The 22,095-nt window shown below is 36.6% G+C and overlaps 2 protein-coding genes across 4 annotated transcripts in view; both read left to right on the plus strand.

Annotated features, from left to right (window-relative positions):
- Positions 1-22,095, plus strand: part of LOC307156550 (galactose-specific lectin nattectin-like) — a 65,832-nt gene that overhangs the window by 37,558 nt on the left and 6,179 nt on the right. Inside the window, exons 1-2 of one of the 3 annotated variants that reach the window (XM_079867961.1) lie at positions 5,017-5,076; positions 5,150-5,223. In XM_079867961.1, the coding sequence (XP_079724087.1) occupies positions 5,166-5,223 (58 nt within the window). In that variant the 5' untranslated portion in view covers positions 5,017-5,076; positions 5,150-5,165. Of the gene's footprint in view, positions 1-5,016; positions 5,077-5,149; positions 5,224-20,110; positions 20,201-22,095 lie in introns of those variants that run through there. The other 2 variants (XM_079867962.1, XM_079867960.1) reach the window with 2 other exon arrangements.
- LOC307156631 (galactose-specific lectin nattectin-like) lies at positions 9,688-11,027 on the plus strand. Its single transcript, XM_079868108.1, has 4 exons — positions 9,688-9,744; positions 10,178-10,312; positions 10,730-10,838; positions 10,959-11,027. The coding sequence occupies exons 1-4, from the start codon at positions 9,727-9,729 to the stop codon at positions 11,015-11,017; spliced, it is 321 nt and encodes a 106-aa protein (XP_079724234.1). The 5' UTR covers positions 9,688-9,726; the 3' UTR covers positions 11,018-11,027.

Genomic DNA, 22,095 nt, shown 5'->3' on the forward strand with positions numbered 1-22,095 from the left:
GGTCCAGGGTCACATATATATTTACAGACACACAGTAATGACAATCTAATGAGAATCATCATTAAACAAATGACAATGACAAAATAACCTCAACAGTAATAGGACATGTTAACATGGACATGTTTTTGTGAGATTTGCCTCCTTTATGGCCAAGAAAATAAACTTTGAGTGCCAAAGTTTAAGTGCTAGGAGTATGGTGGCCTCTAAAGTCTTAATTTCAGGGGTTTCTCTACAAGAGGTGTGTGATGCAGCGGGCTGGTCTTTCCCGCTCACATTTGTGAGGTTTTATAGCCTGGACCTAGACGCTGCCCCAGGGTCTCGACGCAGCGTGAGCTCCCTCGAAAGGGAACATCTCAGGTTACGACTGTACCCCTAGTTCCCTGAGAAGGGAACGAGACGCTGAGTCGCCCTGCCATACTTCCTGCATCCCTGTGATCGACTTGCTTTGGCTAATTCGAAGCTAATGCCGGACAGACCGGATGTGCTTTTATCCTTTCCTGGTCGTGACTTCACCCGCCGTGACGCTCACTCTCGCTATTAGACCAAGTTGATGTGCTTCTTTTTCTAAATTTTAACATCAAAAGGGAAGAAAGTGCAACACTTTGTAATGCCAATTTGTTTCCAATGCAAAGGACAGTGAAGAAACCTTCTCAGAAGTATTTGTAAGTGAATAATAACCTCACTTGATTTACACTTGTGGATTATTTCTGACTGCAATATGAGTTGCAGGAGTCCACATCTACAGAAAGGTTGGCTGGTTTGTACTTTTCCTTTTTATTTTTGTTGCATAAGGCATGTGTTGACTTTTTTTTTTTTTTTTCCACAATTGACACAGGGTGATATCCGTTCCATATAATAGGAGTCTTCAACAGAAAGTATTAAAAAAATAAAATAAAAAAAGAAATTAGGGGAGAAATAGAACTTGACAAATTAGGCATGTTTACATGTTTACATTTATATGGAAACATACAGTATATGTGCAATAACTTTTTGAATATTACATGTAATATTTTTCTCTTAATTTATAAATATTTTATATGTATTAATATATATTCATAGCCTATGGTCATGCATATATTTCAGTATATTGAAAAAAATATAAGCACTAGTTTCCATTATCACATTATATTTTGCAGTATTTCCACATATTTTTGTTCCGTAACTGAGACTTGCAAAGAATTTCAGGGCAATCCACACAGTTTGTGCTGTTGTTAAAGCCAGACTCCGACGAGTCGAACATTTAATGTGTTTCCAACAAATTAATTATGTAAATGACACTCTCACGAGAAAAAATAATCTCTCTCAAAAAGTACACTAAAGCTGCAGTCTAATCCTGTTTACATGAAATAAGATGCTCCCGAGCAGGTTTGAGTTTATGGACCTGTTGCTATGACAGCAAGTCCAGAATGAGCGTCGAAGAACCGAACAATCCAAGATCTCACCGCTATTGCAATTCGCAATCTCACCGCTAGATGCCGCTAAAATGTACACACTGCACATTTAAATAGAATTGACAAGTTGATTTAAAATTACACTTTAAAAGAATATATATTTAAATATTTAAAAATATTTAAATATTAATACGAATGAAATCATAAGTCATTTATACATTCTGTATACGCCATTTTGAATAATTTCACATACTAAATGAGCAAAGGTTTCTATTTAGTTCCTATAATAGCACATTGGCTGATGCAAACCTTACTCAGAGATTAGACTATAAATGAGTTTAATTTCGAACAAATGATTATTGCTGGAAAACAAAACCAGCACAATCAGATCACCTTTTCTCTTAGTTCATCTGGCTGTTATAACTCAGTTACAGCAGCCAAACAAAATCTAATGTTAAAAAGTCAAGGGTCGTGAGGCCAACTAAAACAAACACTGATCACCATAATGGTGATTTTTATTTTATTTTATTTTCTTGGTGATTCTGCTTGTTAACATCAGGTGTCTTCAATAATGGTCAATCATCACTCAATTAATCACTTAAATATCTCATTAACTTTAAAACTGCCTAAATGTTCATTTAACACTCATATATTAACACTTTAACACTCTTGAGTGTGGAGCCAAATAAACTCCCAGGAGAGTTAGTTTAACACTGTGAATAATAAGAAAACGAACAATTTCAATAGGGTTCTATGTCCCTTCAGGGCTTGACCCCTAATAAAACACACCTGCATTACGACGGTCAGGGTCACTCCTTCCTCTCACCACATTTTTTACTGGTAACAACAGTCATTTGATAATGATGATGACACACCCGATGAATGAGACTGTCGTTATTTATAAGACTGCTAGTCACTTCATTGTAAAACGTAACTATAGGTCGTAATACGCGTAATACCAATGGGGTTGTTTTTTTGGAGGAGGACAGTCTCCTTCTTATATGAAAATTAAATTATATGAAACACGTTTACATGTGTTGAATAGTTTACACTTTAGATAACGTGAATTTCAATGATTTATTCAAGCATTTACACATCTATAAAAAGTGTTAAACATTTTTCAGTATGTACAGCATTTGCTGACGGCAGCACATATTCAAGGTAATGTTGATTTCATCAACTGCTCATGTTCTCTTTTTCACATTCTGTTTACACAATGCTATCGCATTTGTGAAAATACTTATTAAACAGCTTCAGAGTGTCACAGAAATGACATAGTTTCAGCTTTAAGGCGACACCAGGTGAATAGGCTAAAAAAAGATATCACCATACTACCCCAGTTGATTGATTACATTAAAAATTGCAATTAAATGTTGTATATATTACATATGAACAAACCCCTCTGTAAAAGCCTTCAAAATATAGATATGAATAAAACTGTAAAGTTTGGTGTATGTAAAGCTGCTGAAGTGGAGATTTCTGGCTCAGTGTAGGAGAAAACAGCCTTTCAAAATATTGACAGTAGTTGAAATCTACATATGTAAATAGATAAAGTGCTATAAAAAATACACTTAAAAGTGTATTTTGGATGTTTTCTTTTCACCAGTCACCAAAAAGTGCAAAATCTCAAAATTGACAGGTGCATGAAAATACTTGTTTGCCTGTATTTTCTCACCTTAAAATTAAAAGTTGTGTTGATTTGATTAAAAATAAAAAAGTGTGTATTCTTTCTCATTTAATACAACATTTTCAATGCACATTAAATTATCCACATAAGACTGAAAAATAAAATTGAAAAATCATCATGAATCTCAGAATTCATATGGGTTTTCCCACTTTTCTTGCAATGACATCAGCACTCAAAGTGCTTGAACTCCAGAAGTTTGTGTAAAACCTGATGATCATGTTCTCCAGCATTAACATTAAACATGTACTGATGCAATTACAAAATTACACTACTGTATAGATGAATCATATATATATATTCATCTATTCTGTATACATACCAAGAACACACACACACACACACACACACACACACACACACACACACACACACACAAAACAGCATTAATTCACACCATAATAATGTTTTGATAAAGTATACAACCATATCACCTGATCATTTTTGTTTCTGGCTTTCTTTACAACAAATTATGTGTTTGTTTAAAAAAAAAAAAAAACTAGTACAAAGACCACAAACTCACATAAAAAGCCAAGAGTCAAACTGTCCAACAAAATCAAACACTGATCACAATAATGGTGACCAAATATTTCCGATAAATCATCAACATCTAAACCTCTGTTAATTCTCAGTAAGAGCGTCTGTAGACGTCTGACAGAAATAAAGTCAGTCTGGTTAGTAATAAGTGAAGCTGGTAATGCTGTTTGTGGAGTTGTTTAATCCTCCTCTGCTGAGATCTTCACAGATTTAATGTCTTCTTTTCTCTTCAGTAGATTTCATCTTATGCCGACTTCACACTGCACCATTTTCAAAGTAGTCGGGTCTCTGTGACTATCCGGGGTAGCATTCAGTTGCTGGTGTGTGTGTTCACACTGCACAACTATCCGGAGTTACATTCAGTTGCTGGTGTGTGTGTTCACACTGAACGATTGATCGGCGACAGGAGGTTTCACACTGCATGACTTTACAAAAGAAAGAATTGCCAACAACTTCTGTCAGGTCCGCAAACTACGTTTCACAACCAAACACAAGTGATAAGGAAATAACGCAAGATCACGCGTGCGTGAGATGTAAATTGTTATTAAAAATGATAGCCTGCAAGAAGATTGCGATCCAAATTCTCAGTGCGCTGATTTGCAGCAAAAAGAAGAAAAAAAAAGGAAATGTTTGGGGAGACGAGAGCAGGATTGTGTTTCTGCAAAGAGAGTTGGGGGTATATAAATAATACTGCAATGTGCTGCTGTTGCTGCTGCTCAAGCAAATGTTTCTGTTTGAAATGATTGTATATCTCTTAAAATGCTGATATTCTGGTCTATAACTCCTCCCCGAACATCCCGCTGTCCTGTATCTTGCTCTCTCATTGGCTGTCGGCCATCGCCGATGTAGTTTTCAGTCAGAACACATTCACACAGCAGGATTGTGAATCGCCGACAGGTTCAGATATTTACCATGTCAAATATCTCACGGCCGTCTGTGACTCGTCTGTGATTGTCTCAGATTGTGTCTGATAATTCACACAGCGTGATTGTCACTCACGTGAACGAGCACCGATTTGCCAGGCATTTTGATTTCGGGCATTTGTCGGTGATCTCCCAAAACCTGTTGGCGAGCGAAAATCAGGGCTAATTATCGTTCAGTGTGAACTCTGTGTATGAAGTTAGTTGTTAGTTGTTGTTCCTCTGTCCTTCAGTGATTCTGCTTGTTAACATCAGGTGTCACTACTAATGATCAGTCATCACTTAATTAATTACTTAATTATCTCATCAACTTTAACACTGCTTCTGTGTTACTTTAACACTCTAGAGTAGGGCCATATGTGCCCTGAGCAGTGTTGATTTAACACGAGGGATTTTACTGTATAGAAGTGGGTCAAGTACAAACTATAATATAGGATGTGAGAACATGAGCAGGTGCTGATAAACTAACTCTCCTCCAGTATATAAAGATAAACCAGGGCTGCACAACGCAATATCCAGACATTTACATTGATCTACTGAACTGGTTTGTGTTATGTAAATATACAATTGAACCATTTAACCTTTGAAACAATTATTTATGTATAATTCTGTTTCAGTATTGTTTGAGAAACAATGGCGGTCTGGACTGTCTACCTGTCTCTCTGTCTTCTCGTAGCTTTGAGTGCTTCAGGTAAGACCATTATTTCACGTTTCACATCATAACTAATATTTTAACATGAACTATAGCACACCTGGGACTAATCAGAAGAATGATCTAATAGAGTATGTGCTCTAAAGAAAACCTGAGTTTGTTTCTTAATTATTATAACATTTAGACAATAAAACAACAACAATTATACCATTATATCAGCTAAAGTTATTGATTTTTATGAAGGTATTTATAATATTACTTTTGACAATAAAAAAAACATAAACAAATGTATGTGTTAATCCGTAGTATATTATTATTTTTATTATTATTGGTAGTAGTAGTAGTAGTAGTAGTATAGCAGTACCACTACTACTGCTGCTGCTACTAGCAGTTCTGTTTTAATAATGTCGTATTTATTTCTTTTTTAGAGGAAACGTATCCTGTTGGAGAGAAACGTTGTGGCTGTAAGGTTTCTCTAGTCTTCTACTTCTGTTGTCAATGTGTGTGTATAGTTCAGTCCAAAAGTCCAAGACCTTTGGCTTTGCATTTCTCTACCTTAACAAGTGTAATAACTGATGATCACGTTCTCCAGCATGCTTTAAAAATGTTCTAAAGAGCATCTTGGAAGCAAGAAAATTTTGCTGGAAAACAGGTTTGCATAATTAAAGCTACAATATGTAATCTTTTTCACCACTAGGGGTCGCTAACTGCTTACAATAACAAAGGCGTAGATTGATGACGGATTGATAAGCGGAATCATGGAACTTGCTGTCATACCAAAGGATCTAATAATGTTTATGGGAAAACAATGTTTATGAATTAGTGAATACATTGATGTTTTTAACATGACTGTGGTATGAAGCAGGGTGCGATTGCTAATGAGAGACAGACATCAGCGTCTCCTATGCGGATATATAGGAATACGGACATTTCTACTGAACTACCCGCAAGTGCTGAATTAATACTCACACAGGTCATTTTATTAGACGAATGAAACTTGTGAGGTAACGCAGCGCTGTTTCACTTGCTCTACACTTTCACACTAAACTGCATTTGAGTGTTGAAAGTTATAATGGTATTCTATGTGTTAGTTTGTTGGCTGTATGAGACTAGCAGTGAGCTAGATCAACATTAGAATAACATACTAATCATATTCTAACATTTCATCATGTTGAGCTATATAACACAGTTGTCCATGTCTGTCGCCATGGTTACTATGGCAGTACGAGCGGAAACCTGGGATAATGCGGATATTACGTCATTGATAGGCTACGAGTGAACAGGGATGAGCCATTATTTAAAATTGGAATTTCTCTGAAATTAAAAATCTTTGGGAACTTTTGGGAGATTGTAAGTACATAACTGTAGGAAATATATCACACATGTGCAAGGGATTTTTGGATATTTTATTACAAAAATCTTACATATTTGTAGCTTTAATGTAAAATGACTTATTAGTGACTAGGAAGAGTGCTAAATCTTAAATGTCTATCTCTTCACATCATGATGTTTCTGTGTTAAAATAAAATTTTAATATATTCACTATGGTAAGCCTGGTAGAGGTTAGATAGTGGCAGAGGTTAGGTAGTGGTTAGTTAGTGGCAGAGGTTAGGTAGTGGTTAGTTAGTGGCAGAAGTTAGGTAGTGGTTAGTTAGTGGCAGAGGTTAGGTAGTGGTTAGTTAGTGGCAGAGGTTAGGTAGTGGTTAGTTAGTGGCAGAAGTTAGTTAGTGGTTAGTTAGTGGCAGAGGTTAGGTAGTGGTTAGTTAGTGGCAGAAGTTAGTTAGTGGTTAGTTAGTGGCAGAGGTTAGGTAGTGGTTAGTTAGTGGCAGAGGTTAGATAGTGGCAGAGGTTGGTTAGTTACACTTAATCTGACTCCAATTTCAAATGATAATCAAGTTTAGATAGTGTTTCTTATTAATATAGATTATGACTTAATTTAGATCTTTGCTTATTCTGAGTATCCATACTTTCAGTTATTAATTCATTATGGACCCAATGCTGCACAGAGATCGCGTCGGTCGGATTGTGTTTCTCACGAGTCGGCGGTTTATTCCACACCATCACCCTCAGGTCACCCTGGCCACCAGCCGAAGTACAGCCTCTCGGCGAGACCGTAGATTGGGGTGTGGATGAGGGGACTCTCACTCGCATGAGCTCATTGAGTCTCGACCGTAGCGTGCAGATGGTCATGTTCCCACAGTGAGAACATGAGTCATCCACAAGCGCTGCTTTAGCGTGATCAATGCCCAAACACACAAAGCAGCGATTGTGCCCATCAGAAGAGGAAACATTGTGACCGCAACCAGAAGTGCACGGACGAGGCATCTTTAAAAAGACGTGCTGTGTGCAAGCTCTTTTTGTGAGAGGAAAAACTCCACACCATCACCGGAGAGTCGCTCGTCTCGAAGGATGAAGAAGAGAAAGAGTAAACTCAGGATTTTGGCTTACAGGAGTGAAGAAAAGCTCTCGGCTACGAAGTGAAAACATATCTGCATGTTGCTCGTATACTTCCTTATATACCCACGAGGTGGGGCGGAGTTACGCTATGCAAATTCCGCAGACCCATGGCATTTCATTGCCATTGGCTCGTTTTCTATACTCGAAGGTAATAGGCTTTCTAAGCGAAACCCCATTTTTTTCGTCATCCGACGTAACTCGGAGTGACCACGAAAGGGAACACCTGGTTCCGGGGGAGAGGAGAGAGTCCTCACCCAAAGAGGAGAACAAAATTCTCCTAAGTTCTCAATCGTTCTCATTATACCAATGACTGCAATGAAATTAATACCATTTTACCAATCACACTTAAAATGATACCAAACATGAAAAGGAAAAACAATGATTCACAAGATACATCATATGTGATATATAGACATTTTTAGTGAACTTTTGGTGACTTGACTCAGAGAAAGAGGAAGGGTGGATGGAGAGGGGGATACAGAGATAAGAAACGAGAAAAGTTTGGACAAAACAATGTCCTGTGCTCTTTCTTTGCGATCTTCTGTCAAGAGTGCGTTTTATGGCTTTATTGTAGGATGAGTTTTATCTCAGCTTTTGTCTTAGCTGGAAAATCAAGTCTTACATTAGTGGTTAGTTAGTGGCAGTGCTTACTTAGTAGTTAGTTAGTGAAAGAAGTAAGTTAGTGGTTAGTTAGTGGCTGAAGTTAGATAGTGGTTAGTAAGGTGTTTTATTGAACAGATAAACTGTCATATATACACTCACCTAAAGGATTATTAGGAACACCTGTTCAATTTCTCATTAATGCAATTATCTAATCAACCAATCACATGACAGTTGCTTCAATGCATTTAGGGGTGTGGTCCTGGTCAAGACAATCTCCTGAACTCCAAACTGAATGTCAGAATGGGAAAGAAAGGTGATTTAAGCAATTTTGAGTGTGGCATGGTTGTTGGTGCCAGACGGGCCGGTCTGAGTATTTCACAATCTGCTCAGTTACTGGGATTTTCACGCACAACCATTTCTAGGGTTTACAAAGAATGGTGTGAAAAGGGAAAAACATCCAGTATGCAGCAGTCCTGTGGGCGAAAATGCCTTGTTGATGCTAGAGGTCAGAGGAGAATGGGCCGACTGATTCAAGCTGATAGAAGAGCAACTTTTGACTGAAATAACCACTCGTTACAACCGAGGTATGCAGCAAAGCATTTGTGAAGCCACAACACGCACAACCTTGAGGCGGATGGGCTACAACAGCAGAAGACCCCACCGGGTACCACTCATCTCCACTACAAATAGGAAAAAGAGGCTACAATTTGCACAAGCTCACCAAAATTTCAGATGGTACAGTCAGAATTTGGCGTAAACAGAATGAGAACATGGATCCATCATGCCTTGTTACCACTGTGCAGGCTGGTGGTGGTGGTATAATGGTGTGGGGGATGTTTTCTTGGCACACTTTAGGCCTCTTAGTGCCAATTGGGCATCGTTTAAATGCCACGGCCTACCTGAGCATTGTTTCTGACCATGTCCATCCCTTTATGTCCACCATGTACCCATCCTCTGATGGCTACTTCCAGCAGGATAATGCACCATGTCACAAAGCTTGAATCATTTCAAATTGGTTTCTTGAACATGACAATGAGTTCACTGTACTAAAATGGCCCCCACAGTCACCAGATCTCAACCCAATAGAGCATCTTTGGGATGTGGTGGAACGGGAGCTTCGTGCCCTGGATGTGCATCCCACAAATCTCCATCAACTGCAAGATGCTATCCTATCAATATGGGCCAACATTTCTAAAGAATGCTTTCAGCACCTTGTTGAATCAATGCCACGTAGAATTAAGGCAGTTCTGAAGGCGAAAGGGGGTCAAACACAGTATTAGTATGGTGTTCCTAATAATTCTTTAGGTGAGTGTATATCTCAGTTACATACTGTACCTTTAAATGAAAGTTATTAATTTAATTACATGAATTGGTAAAAAATAAATAAAAAATAATAACACACAAGACTTCCCTTTAACAGTCTGTTGGGCAGGATGGACTGCCTTTGGATGCAGATGCTTCAAGTTTTTCAATAACGCTCAAATGTGGATTAATGCAGAGGTATGATACATTCAGCTTGTAATATGACATACAAATCATATAAGTATATTTTTGGTTAAATACAACTTAAGCTCTGTAAACATCTGTGACACCTGTCAATTATTGCAGGAAAATAATTTCAACTTGTTCCTCAGTTTAAAAACAAAAATAAAAAATGTTAACTAGGAAAATACAGACACAACACATTTCATGTTATCATGAGAGTATAGTGTTAGGATCACTTAATAACTAGATTAGTTATATCTAATATATATATACAGTATAAGCAGAACCTTTTCTTCAAAAGTAGTCCCGTCTCAAAAGGCAGATTTTAGACTTCATTGGTACAATAATTAATTTGATGGCATGTCAGAGTTTGGAAAATTAATTCAAAATAACACTTTTTTTTTTCTTTTTTTTATATAAATATTTGCGTTTGCTCATGTCTCTACAGAAATTATGTTTGCAGTTTGATGGGAACCTTGCTTCTGTGCACAGCCACGAGGAGTACACTTTTATACAGAACCTGATTAGATCCGAAACTCAGGACTCAACTCGTGCCTGGATCGGAGGCCATGATGCTGTTCATGTATGCAATTCTTTTTTCTTTTTTTTTTTTGATCATGCTTTTTGTGCTACTGGGCATTTACATTTACATTACATTATTTAATTTTTTTTTTTTTAAATGCATAATTGCCAATTGCCCTAAACTAACTATTCTGAGGACCAAAAAAAAAAAAAAAAAAAGATAAAAGATAGAGTGTTATAGAATGGCTGATAAGAGATAATTGAGCAATTTAGCCGTCTTAAATATTCTTCACATATTCTTCACTGATACCCTTTCTGTGAAATAATCTCTGTTCATTTCTGTTTAGATTTCTGACATTTTTAAAGTGGAGACGGGGTTAATGCTAATGTGAAATAATCTTTTAGATGAATAAAGATAAAATTAAGCCATATGAGCTGTGGACATAAACACAATGTCTTTTTTCTCTTCTGTTCACAGGAGGGAGTTTGGCTCTGGAGTGATGGAACCGAAATGAACATTGAAATATGGTCGCCTTACCAGCCCGATAACCTTCATGGACAGAACTGCCTTGAGATGAACCATGACTGTAAGTAATGCTGATAATGCTCATAAACTATCTAAAAACTAAATAAACATTATTTCAAGTTTTTTATTTTTCATAATACACAAATGATTAAAACAAATATTTTGTGCTATCTTGCAACAGATGGCAACTGGAATGATGACCCATGTTTAACAAATAAGCCATTTGTGTGTGTGAACTGAACCAGCATGTGCAAAATCAATAGAAGAAACAAGCTACTTTAACTCATTTATTTTCCTTTAGAAATGTTCAATGGAGGTAATAAAAGTGTTTTAAAGAAGAAAATTGTGTTTGTTTGATTGTTTTTTGTGAATGATAAGTTAATGACTCAGTGACGCCTGTTAAACACCATTTTATAATTTGGGTATCACTCCACAGTCTCTCTTTTCTCACTAACACAAGTTAGAATAAGCAATTTGGCATCCTAAAATGGCACCAAAAGTAAAAAAAAAAAAAAAAAAAAAAAAAAAAAACAACAAGGGGATTGCTAGACTAAATCCCAAAAAAATAACTAAATAATTAAACAAGTACTAGCCTGGGTGCCAGCCCGAACCCCGCCCACAACATTTTTTGGTCGGGAAGTTCGGTCTGGACTCGATCCATTGAGGAGTAATTATGCTCGGCTCCTAGAAGGCCGAGCCAATCAAATTGCCAGGGCGGGCTTTAATCGATGATGGACAGATGGTCTGCGGTTACGTCACCAAAGAGCGCTTGATTTGAATTAGTTTACAACAAAGACGACTGCAGCTGGAGAATTGAGATTTCACGAGTTCACATTTACAAATAAGTCAGATAGAATAAATGCGTATATGACGTGCTGTCCGAGAGGGCTGTGGGCTCGGTAGATATACTCCCCCCCCCCCTTGTTCTGAGAGAACAAGACAAGAGTGAGGATTCGGGGTGGTGGAGGGACCGAGGGATGCTGAAAAACTGTCAAGGAGTGTTAGGTAAGTTGACAGAGTGAATATGCTTCCAGGGTAACGTTAGACATGGTATTGTTTGATGACAAGTTGATATTGGATTGATTATTTGTACGTGCTCCTCCCGAACTTTGTTTATGAAACATCATGTGTAGATTCCGCCATCGCGTCTGTTATAGAAGATATCGACAGCGCATTCATTTTAAAAGAGGAACAGAGAGCCGCGCCCGCGACATTTTGTTGGTTGAAAATATGAATGAAGGACATGCGTCATTTACTCCGTTGCTCTGATTGGTTGTAGGTCTATCCAATTGAGTGCAGAGTTGTTTTTTTTTCCTAGTTCGGTTGAGACACGCCCCATAATCAAATCTCTATGGAGCAGTATCAGACTCACATTCTGACTAGAATATGAGTATGACGAAGTCAGGCTAAACAAGTACAATTATAATGTGAAAAAGACACTCACCAAATATATTAAAGCCACTCTTATTTTGTGTCTCACTACCAGGTTATTATCCTGTACCTTTAATAAATGGAAAGTATTTACTCCACTTTCTCCAAAACCAAGTAGTCTATATGACATTTTTTCATATGCATCAACTTCCTGTAATCCATGAAGGACGGCGATCATGGCAAATCCACAGACTAACTCATGAAAGCTCAGTAAATGCAGTATTTGAAAAAGACAAGAGGCATGACGTGATTGGCTGCATAAAAAACAACAACAAAAAAAAAAAACTGTTAATCTTTAAGTTTTAATACATTTAGATTGTATTTATTTATTTATTTATTTATATGCATTGTTTTATTTATTTTAAAGTTTTTATGGGATACCAAATAAAATATACCTATTATTTTTCATAAACACCAAATAAAGCTGACACTAATCAAGATTCTGGTGACTTAAAATGAAGCATTAAAATCTAAACATCTGTTAATTCTCAACAATAACTTAAGTAGACGTCTCAAGATTTAACAGTTGAAATGACTATACGGCCTTAATTTAATGCAGTAAATATTATTTTACAGTGTAGGCTACTAAGATATTTTCTTTTTTTCCTCAACCTTTTTCTTGGTTGCTTTTATAAACAGACAACCATTTATTTAACAGTTTCTTTTATAAAAGAGACTATAACTAAAAATTACCATTATGTAGAATATTTTTGTACTTCACTTTTATTTGTTCCCATGTTCTAGTGTGGTGACTCTGACATTACAGTGAACAAAGTAATTATGCAATTATTAAAATACAAATATATAGGCTAATAAGTGATAAAAACATCTAACATGGCCACTTCTAACAGATTTAAATTGTCTGCTACTTTTTGCCAGCCCTCTCTCCTGGCTTTTGCAGACTTTGAGGTGTTCCCTGGCGTTTTGATTAAACATTAAAATTCAGAATAAACTTCGACTATTAGTTCTTGCTCTGCTGAGGAGAAAAACTGTGCGCGCTCTTTGGCCACGCTGAGCAGCCAATAGCAGCGTTGCTGATCAATGTTTCTACTATCGATACATATCCCCTTTTAACCAGCGCATGAACGCGCAGTTATCTCAGATAACTCAATCCAGCTATTCTAATCATATCCGGCAGGTGTGTTTGAAGAACCTAATTAGCCATATCATGGCTGTTTCTCAATTCCAAGAACGCAGAGAACGGACTTGTGTTCTCGTGGAGACCGGTCTTGCCAAGCTTCCTTGGAAGAACGAACTCGGAACCGGCCGCAATGACTTCTGGGACACCAGGCGAGTACTAGCTCAAGTCTGCATTCGATGCATCCTCGGTATCAAGAACACATCCGGGTTCTTTCATGCGTCCTCTGTACTTGCGTTCTTGAGAATTGGGTCTGAACTTCGACGGTTATGATGACGTAAAACGAGAACACAAGGATGCAAGATCGCAGAAGAACGCATATTGAGAAACACCCCATGATTAGCACGATGATATCATCTTGGATGTGTCATTTGATCTCGGATGTTTTAAGCAACGTACGAAGAACAGGCCACTGGATGACAGTCAGAATAAACAGAGAATAACCATCATGCTCATAACAGCTAGGAGAGACAGCCAATAGTGTGGCAACATTGCAATTACAGGATGCGCTATTTATTTGGTTGTATTTGTAGACTGGCTGTTATATTTAATCAATTGGTTAAATTGTTTTTTCATTGCAGTGCATGATTAAAAATTAAACATTAAAAATAAAAGATTAAAAATACTGTAAGAACTTACAGTAACTGACCATATATAATATTTATTTACCACTGTTCTGATAAAGCACAATTTAATAGAGCAAACCGTATATTAAACAGAGCAAACACTTCATATAATTCTGTATGTAGATCTATATGAAAATCTAATGAATTGGTATCATGGTGGTGACAGTTGCATTCATGTGACCCATAATGACCCTTTAACACTTTCACAAATTCTTGACCTTTCCTTTAGAAACACTCTTATGCCTAATAATGTCAACATCCTTTTTCATCCTGTGTGGCACTGGTACACAACCTGTTGGTTTAGAGGTAATCCTCTGTCCAACGCAACACTTTGGTAACATTGGCATAATTATATACAAGTTACAACATAATACCCCGGGTTTCACACTTTCACAGGCAAGACTTAAGCCTGTAGTCCCAGACTAAAATGCATGTTTGAGCTGTATTACCTGAAAGCAGCTTGCACTGACATATCTTATGGCAGTGCCATTGTTTTGTCTCAAGATGCACGCCAGTAATGTTTGTTTTTTTCTAAGGCACATTTTTAAAAGCTATAATTAAATACCCAAATTGAATTAAGGGCAAATCCTGGCTTTATCTAAACCCTGTCTGTGAAACCGGGTCTGGGTTAGAAATTAAGGGTTAAGGTTAACCCTAACCCTAACCTTAAGACTTGTCTATAGACTTTTATTTAACAGCATGGTGTTAACTTCAGTGGTTAGGCCTTTAGCATTGATAAAGGACAAAAATCTTCTCACTGTGACAGTCTGTTTAGTAAAGATTGTTTGTATGGATTGTCCCTAAACTAGAGCTATTGATGCATTCAAGACATACCTGTATTTTCTGAACTAGTTCTGGCTGTCAGTGGACGTTTAGATTATGGCCAGATTGGACATAATTTCTCAGTATCATTAATCGACTAATTCTGGTTGTCAATGGACGGTCAGATCATCAGACTTGATATCAACTTGTTTTGTACATCCACAGACGTCGCTTGCTCAGTGGGCAGTTTGTGCTTCAAGTTTAGTTGTAAAGCGCGTTTCACACGCGCGGGTGATTTTTCACTTTCTCTGGCAGCGCAATCTCAAACACAGCCTAAACATCTCGCCCTTGTGGAGGATAAAATTCACTCTTCAGACCAATTTACATCAAGTAGAAAACATAAGTAGAAGATATCAGAAAAGAGATCGATGGTCTCTTTCCTGTTCGTGTCCCACATCCCTCTCAAAGCGCAGAGTGGTAGGCTATATCACGCATCTTTGTGTGGAAATATAAAATGAGTTTTTATCATTTATTATTTTAAATAACCCCCCAACCACCGCCGGTAGTTGGTCCATTACAGCCGCGGTGGTAAAAAAAAAAAACTGCCAATCACAGCCTAAATATACTAAATATAATAAGATAACCTTGTTTGAAATACTATATTGACTTGGTTAAATAGAATTGCATTACTAAAAAGAGACTAAAATACAATTTTCATTGACTAAAACTAGACTAAAATGTCATCAGTTTTCGTCAATTACAACTTGACTAAAAAAGAGTATGAACGTGACTAAAACTAATAAAAACTAAAACGACAGCTTGACACAAAGACTAGATTAAAACTAAAATTAAAAAAGGCCGCTAAAAACAACACTATTGTGAAAATCGAGGATGCAGTGCATCGTGATGCATTGTGATATCAAATTGAACTGAATCGATGACATGATAATCGTAATCAAACTGAACCGTGAGAGCAGTGTTCACACCCCTAGTTTTAATGTGATCATATTTTCCACAGACAAAGTCTTTCATTGACTTACAGACACCTTTTAACAGACACATCAAGCATTGCGAATTAAGCATTTATTATTATAACAGCCTGATGTGTTTCAACTCTGGGGTTTTCAAACCCAGAGGAATCATTTTAATTGCCCAACCAATTTTCCATAACGAACTAAAATACCCTAAAGCGCTTCATCAGAGATAAACAGAGGTAAGTTTGACAACATCACCTTTTTCGAGAGGTTAGACAAGGTATACAGAGTGCTGTTGTTACAGCCTAGCAGCCAATGAGAGCAAACCTGTCCTCCAGTGAATGCTGTTATTATATGTTTAGTCACAGTGAAAGTGATTTCACCAAGTACTGGAACAACATCTTTGTTGATCTTGGAACAACATCATGTCTAACTTGGCAAAATCACTGTTAGTCACTGTGTACATCTCAGTAGATGTGCTGGAAATGTCAGATAAAAATAATGACACAGTGTATGGGAATAGTTTTATGAGCTCCATGAGATGACGCATAGGAACACTCTGTTGCTGTTTATGGTCAGGGACTATTTTTTTCTAGCGGAAGGAAGGCTTTTAGTGATTTTACTTCATGAAAGATGCATTGATACATATTTTTTGGCTTTAATATTTGTATTGTTTGGTAACCATTTTATAAAAACAATAAGGTACTGGAGGCTGTATCGTGAATAAGTCACGGCTGAAGGGGTTACTCCGCTTCACGTCATGCCTAACAACACCCTTCAGTCGTGACTTATTCATAATACTTGAGTACCTTATTGCTTTAATAAAATGATGCATATGCGCTTACATATGCGTCCCTGAATGCACTTTACTGGAAACCCAAACAAGCAGTTCATGCAGAGACTGAGATTGTGTGGAGCAGCATTTATTGTTAATGAAGCAGCTCTGAGTAACATGTAGTCACTGTTGCTACGTCTGATAAGCCATGGGGCTCTCACGCCAAACATCATGTTCTCACGCAGTGAAAAATCCATCGTAGAGCAAAGAGGACACTGACAACATGCCAACAGATAAGACAGAGCAGTTAATATTGAAGTGAAATAAGGTTTTATACTGTATGTAGCACCTCACTTTAAGCAGCATGTGAACCGATCATCTCTTCTAGTTATAGCACGTAATAAACATGAATGAACATCAGAAGGTTTGTTGTTTCAACCGCAGAAAGACGTCAATGCACACCATATTTTAAGTTTGAGTACACCGACATCTACTAACTCTTCTGTGTGTTTTTCTGACAAAATGCAGCGTTATGATTGGTCAGATTGCCCTCACAATAGTACCATTACATATTATGATTTCATTGTCATTGTCACAACTGGCAGTTGTAGATAGGCACACAACGATGAAGATGATAGTCATCTTATAGTCATCAAATGATAGTAATTTGATAGTCATCAAATAAAGGTATTTAATAGGCCTATATAAAACAAAAGGCAAACATAGATCCAAACAGGTTAAGCACAACCACACATTCTTAGACGAAACTAAGAACTGAAACACAGGAACTTAAATACAAGAGACAAACAAGGTCATTTAGGTAACAAGGTAATAACAAACAAGGTAATAACTTTAGCTGGAGAATAACTTTATATTATTCTAGAGCTGCTGTAAAGCCAAAACAATCTCTGTTAAATTTCCTATTATCACTGTAAAGCTCATTTGAAACAATCTGTTAAAAGTGCTATATAAATGTAAATGACAAATGGTGCAAACTGAAAACAAAGTCCATCTGATGTGTGTGAGTGTGACAGTCATGCATTCTAATAATGTGATTTATAGATTCTGGTCTGTGGGACGCAGCACTTCTGTTTTTTTCCGGTTAATCGTCATGGATCGTAAATTGATTTGATGAAAAATAAATAAATATTTTTTTTCAACTCAACTACTTGAATCTTGACAGCTCTACTGCTTTCTATGTGGTTTCCTCACCAATCAGAGGCCAAGAGTGTTTGAGTTTTTTTTTGCAAAATATATATATATATATATATTTTTTTTTTGCTTAAGGAGGAGGAGGGATGTTTCTTATTTCCGCTTCCCCACTGTTGCCATCTTCGCATTTTGAGGCTGCTTATTCCACCGCTTTTATGAGTATTGTTGGTATCCAATTACCAGGTTTCTTGAATTTTAAATATACTGTTTAACATGTAGGTTGATTTGTGATTTATTTATTTTTATTTTGTTTCACTTATGAATCAAATAACAACAAGACAGATGAGGACAATCTTGGGTAACTAGTTTCAGTAGTTCAGAAGAGCAACAGAAGCCCATGATTAAATATCCAGACCAGAACAAAAGGGCTGTACCAATATTTTGGGGTTAATTCATGTACCCCAGGGGGTAGCACCTTGTTTCGGGAGATATCTTGAAGAGACATCAATCTTTCTCATTAAACCAATGACTGCAATGGAATTAAGACCATTTTACCAATCACACTGAGACACTTAAAATGATACCAAACATGAAAAGGAAAAACAATAGATTCACAAGATACATCATTTGTGATATATAGACATTCTTAGTGAACTTTTGGTGACTTGACTTGGAGGGGAGGAAGGGTGGAGGGAGAGGGGGATGCAGAGATAAGGAAAGAGAAAAGTTTGGACAGGACAAGATGCGTTTTATGGCTTTATTGCAGGGTGAGTTTTGTCTTAGCAGGAAAATCAGTTCTTACAGTGGTATGAACCTTGGTATCCGAACACCACTCAACAAACAGGTTCCGATTCTGTAAAAAAAAGGTTCCACTCCACAAATGTAAAAATGAGGGGTAAATGGCCTCACTCAGACCTCACTCAATCACTGAAGCTGTCAGTTCAGCACAAACTCACGGATTTCAGCACGCTGCAAAAACTCCCATTTTATTCAATTCAATCTTTAATTTACAGTGTCAATGTTTTTTTTCACACGGAAATTTAATTTCTACTCTTCTACTGACATCTTTGACAGACCCAATTTGTTAGTTACTTTACATTATTAAAACATACTGGAACAGATGCTGAGAAATACTTCACAGTGAGCCTATAATAAGCCACGTGAGACATTTTAAATCTATACATAAATGTTAATATAGTTAAATATGAATACAGTTTGACAGAAACATTGTTTTTCATTGTCAGTTTCTGTACATATAAAAACTGTAATATGTCAATGATCTAATTACATAATCGCAGTGAATGTAGTTTTAAAATCAGACTATATATTTAAATCAGTATGGACATATTATGGTGCTGTATTTATTAAGGTGTTGTGGTTGATGAAATTGAGTGTCATTGGTGTTTGTTTTTGTATTATTGATGTTTTGTCCATGTCATATTGCAAGAAATAACAGTATTAAGGCCCATTCACACCAAGAATGATAACTACAAAGATAACGATAAAGATATAGTTCTTAAAATTGTTCTAAATAAAGAATAGCTGAGTTCACTCCACAGCTTTAATGATTACGGCACAGAAAAACAATATTGTTGGAATTACTTTCAGAACGTGTTTTGGATATTGATGTTGATATTGCTATTCAAAAGAAACCATTATCAAATAAATGTTATTTTGCTTGCTTTTAAGTTAATGCCATATAAAGATGTTTGAATGCTGCTTGGAAAGGACCTGCAATACTTAAAATGGAGTTCATGTAGAAATAAATGTATTTTACTTCCTTTTTTGAAGAAGAAGAAGAAGAAGAAGAAGAAGAAGAAGAAGAAGAAGAACAGGGCGAGATGGGCAAAAGTTGTGAAAGTTAGTTTCCTGAACATAATGTTTCTTAACCAACCATGAGGGGGAAGAGAACTTTTTGAAACAACCAGACAGACGAAGACTACAGTGAAGAAGAGCAAGAGTGCTTGAAGAAGACAACAATGTAAATGACAGAAGAAGGACGGTTTGTATAACTACAAACTGAACCTCAAAAAAGAAGCAGCACAAGTAAGTCTCCGTCACTTCTGAAAGTCTTCAACCTGCGGGCGGGGGAATATTACGACTGAGCTGTTTCAACTGAAGCACATCCTTCAAAATGACAATAATGTATAGCTATAGGATATAACAATGACAAATCATGCATTCAGTTAACATCCAACAGTCATCTGCTATGAATACACAAGAGTATGTGTCTTGAGACATCTCAAGATCAAATAAGACATTCATGTTCATTTCCAGTCACAATCCTGCCTCCCACTCTCCCACCCAGACCAATACTGTGTTTGTTTGTTTTAGTTTTTCCTGAAAGTTATGCAATTTACTGGAAAGAGAAAGTAGACATATGATGTCTCAGTAACATGCAGATCCTTATTGGCTGACATGCATCTTACGTCACATGAGTACACATATATAAGCCCACAATGTCGTGGTAAAAGAATACAGCAAAATAATTAAAGAAAACAAGACATCTCTTATAAACTATCCAGCAGAAAAACTGTTTGCTGTTTGGAACACAGATTTCCTCAGGTTTGACTTTTTCACATTTACATTTACTTGTTATTTCACTTTTACTAAAACCCATGTAATAATTTTTTGATTCATGCGCGTTCTGTGAATGTTAGTACTGTTGAACATTCCCAGAACAGAGCCCAGAATTTTTTTAAAGAATTTTAAGGTTATTAAGAATGTATCCTGTGTTTTATGTTGTGTGTGTGTCTCACGCATGTTATAGGCAGATCAGTGATTGTAAAATGCTCAATGTGGAACCGCTGAACGTGCTTTAATGCATGAGACAGTAATGTTGGAGGATACGCCTCATCTATGCAGCCCTCTTGATAATCTCTGTGGTTGGTTAAGAAACATTAAGTTCAAGAACCTAACTTTTAAAACTTTTGCTTATCTCATCCTGCTCTACAAAAAAGAGGAAGTCAAATACAGTTGTTTCTACATTAACTCCATTTTAAGTAATGCAGGTTCTTTCCAAGCATCACACCAGAGGGTTCAACAGAAGACAGTTAATTTATCCAAAAAGCTTCTCTTCTCAAGAGCAGTTTAATTATGTTACCTCCTCTAGGGTTTGGCAATACCCTCTCAATACCAGTAAACCTGAGGGAGGCAGCTGGACTATGGTTCTTCTCTGTATAATGCTTAGCAATGGCATAGTCAAGGTTATTGTTTCTGATAGCAGCCTTATGTTCTGCGATCCTCAGCTTAAGGTTACGTTTTGTTTGTTTGTTTGTTTTGTTTTGTTTGTTTGCGTAGTGTTGGCGCAATGAGCACATCTACCACATCTATAATTCCCATAGACTTGTTGAGAAAGCCAGTTTGTCTGTGTGGGTTCCTGATACTGTACATACTCAGCATATTTATATGGCATTAACTTAAAAGCAAGCAAATTATATTTATTTGAAACAGGTATCCAAAAACACGTTCATCAGCTGGAAGAAAAATCATTCTGAAAGTGATTCCATACAATATCGCTTCTCTATGCCTTTATCGTTTTAGTTGTGGTGTGAACTCTACTATCTTTAATATTTAGGACGATTTTAAGAACTACTGTATATCTTTATTGTTATCTTAATAGTTATTGTCCTTACATTTATTAATTTATTTATTTAAAAAAAAAATTTTACATGCATTTGGCAGATGCTTACATTTCAAGGTACACACATCTACATTCTTATCAGTTCTTGCTTCCCCTGGGAATCAAACCCGTGACCTTGGTGTTGCAAGCGCCAACGCTCTGCTGTTTGAGCTTCAGGAAAGCTGTATTCCTGTTCCTTGGTGTGAACTGGCCTTAATACTGTTATTTCTCACAATATGACATGTATAAAACATAAATAACACAAAAACAAACAATAATTACACTCATCTTCATCAACCACTACAGATAAATAATTACAGCAGCATAATATGTATTGAGATTCATATGCTGATTCTTGACGTTTGTGTGTGTAACTAAACTTTTTTTTATTTATTTTTTATAATTAATTAAATTCAGAATGTTTTATATCATGCAAGAAAGCATTGCTGCTGAAAATCTATTAATAACAAGCAACCACTTTTGATCACATTTAGTCAATTTTTCTTTATGATGATGAGTGATGTATCAGCCGACCATCTTTGTTAGCTAATAGTGACCTACCACATTCAGCAGAGTTTCTAGAATGTCAATAGTGCATTACTCATTTGTTGCTGTGTAGTTATTCATTAATGAAGGAACAGTATTCAAAAGTCTTACCATTCACAGTATATTCCAGTAGGCTACTTTCGCGAAAACAACAAATATTACCCAGAATTCATTGTTTTCCACGGTATCTACGGTTCATTATACAGTCTTAATGGAAAATGTATGTTACGGTCAGAATTTGGCCTTTTTTTACAGCAAGGTTTTACAGTGTAAATATTTGTACATATTTGCT

Source organism: Squalius cephalus (assembly GCF_949319135.1).
Source record: "Squalius cephalus genome assembly, chromosome: 1".
Classification (NCBI taxonomy): Eukaryota; Metazoa; Chordata; class Actinopteri; order Cypriniformes; family Leuciscidae; genus Squalius; species Squalius cephalus.

Bases quoted from the DNA above. Each gene is read 5' to 3' on its own strand.
- LOC307156631 (XM_079868108.1), top strand. The intron at 10,313-10,729 runs GTATGCAATTCT...TTCTGTTCACAG, and splicing joins GAGGCCATGATGCTGTTCAT to GAGGGAGTTTGGCTCTGGAG. The intron at 10,839-10,958 runs GTAAGTAATGCT...ATCTTGCAACAG, and splicing joins CCTTGAGATGAACCATGACT to ATGGCAACTGGAATGATGAC.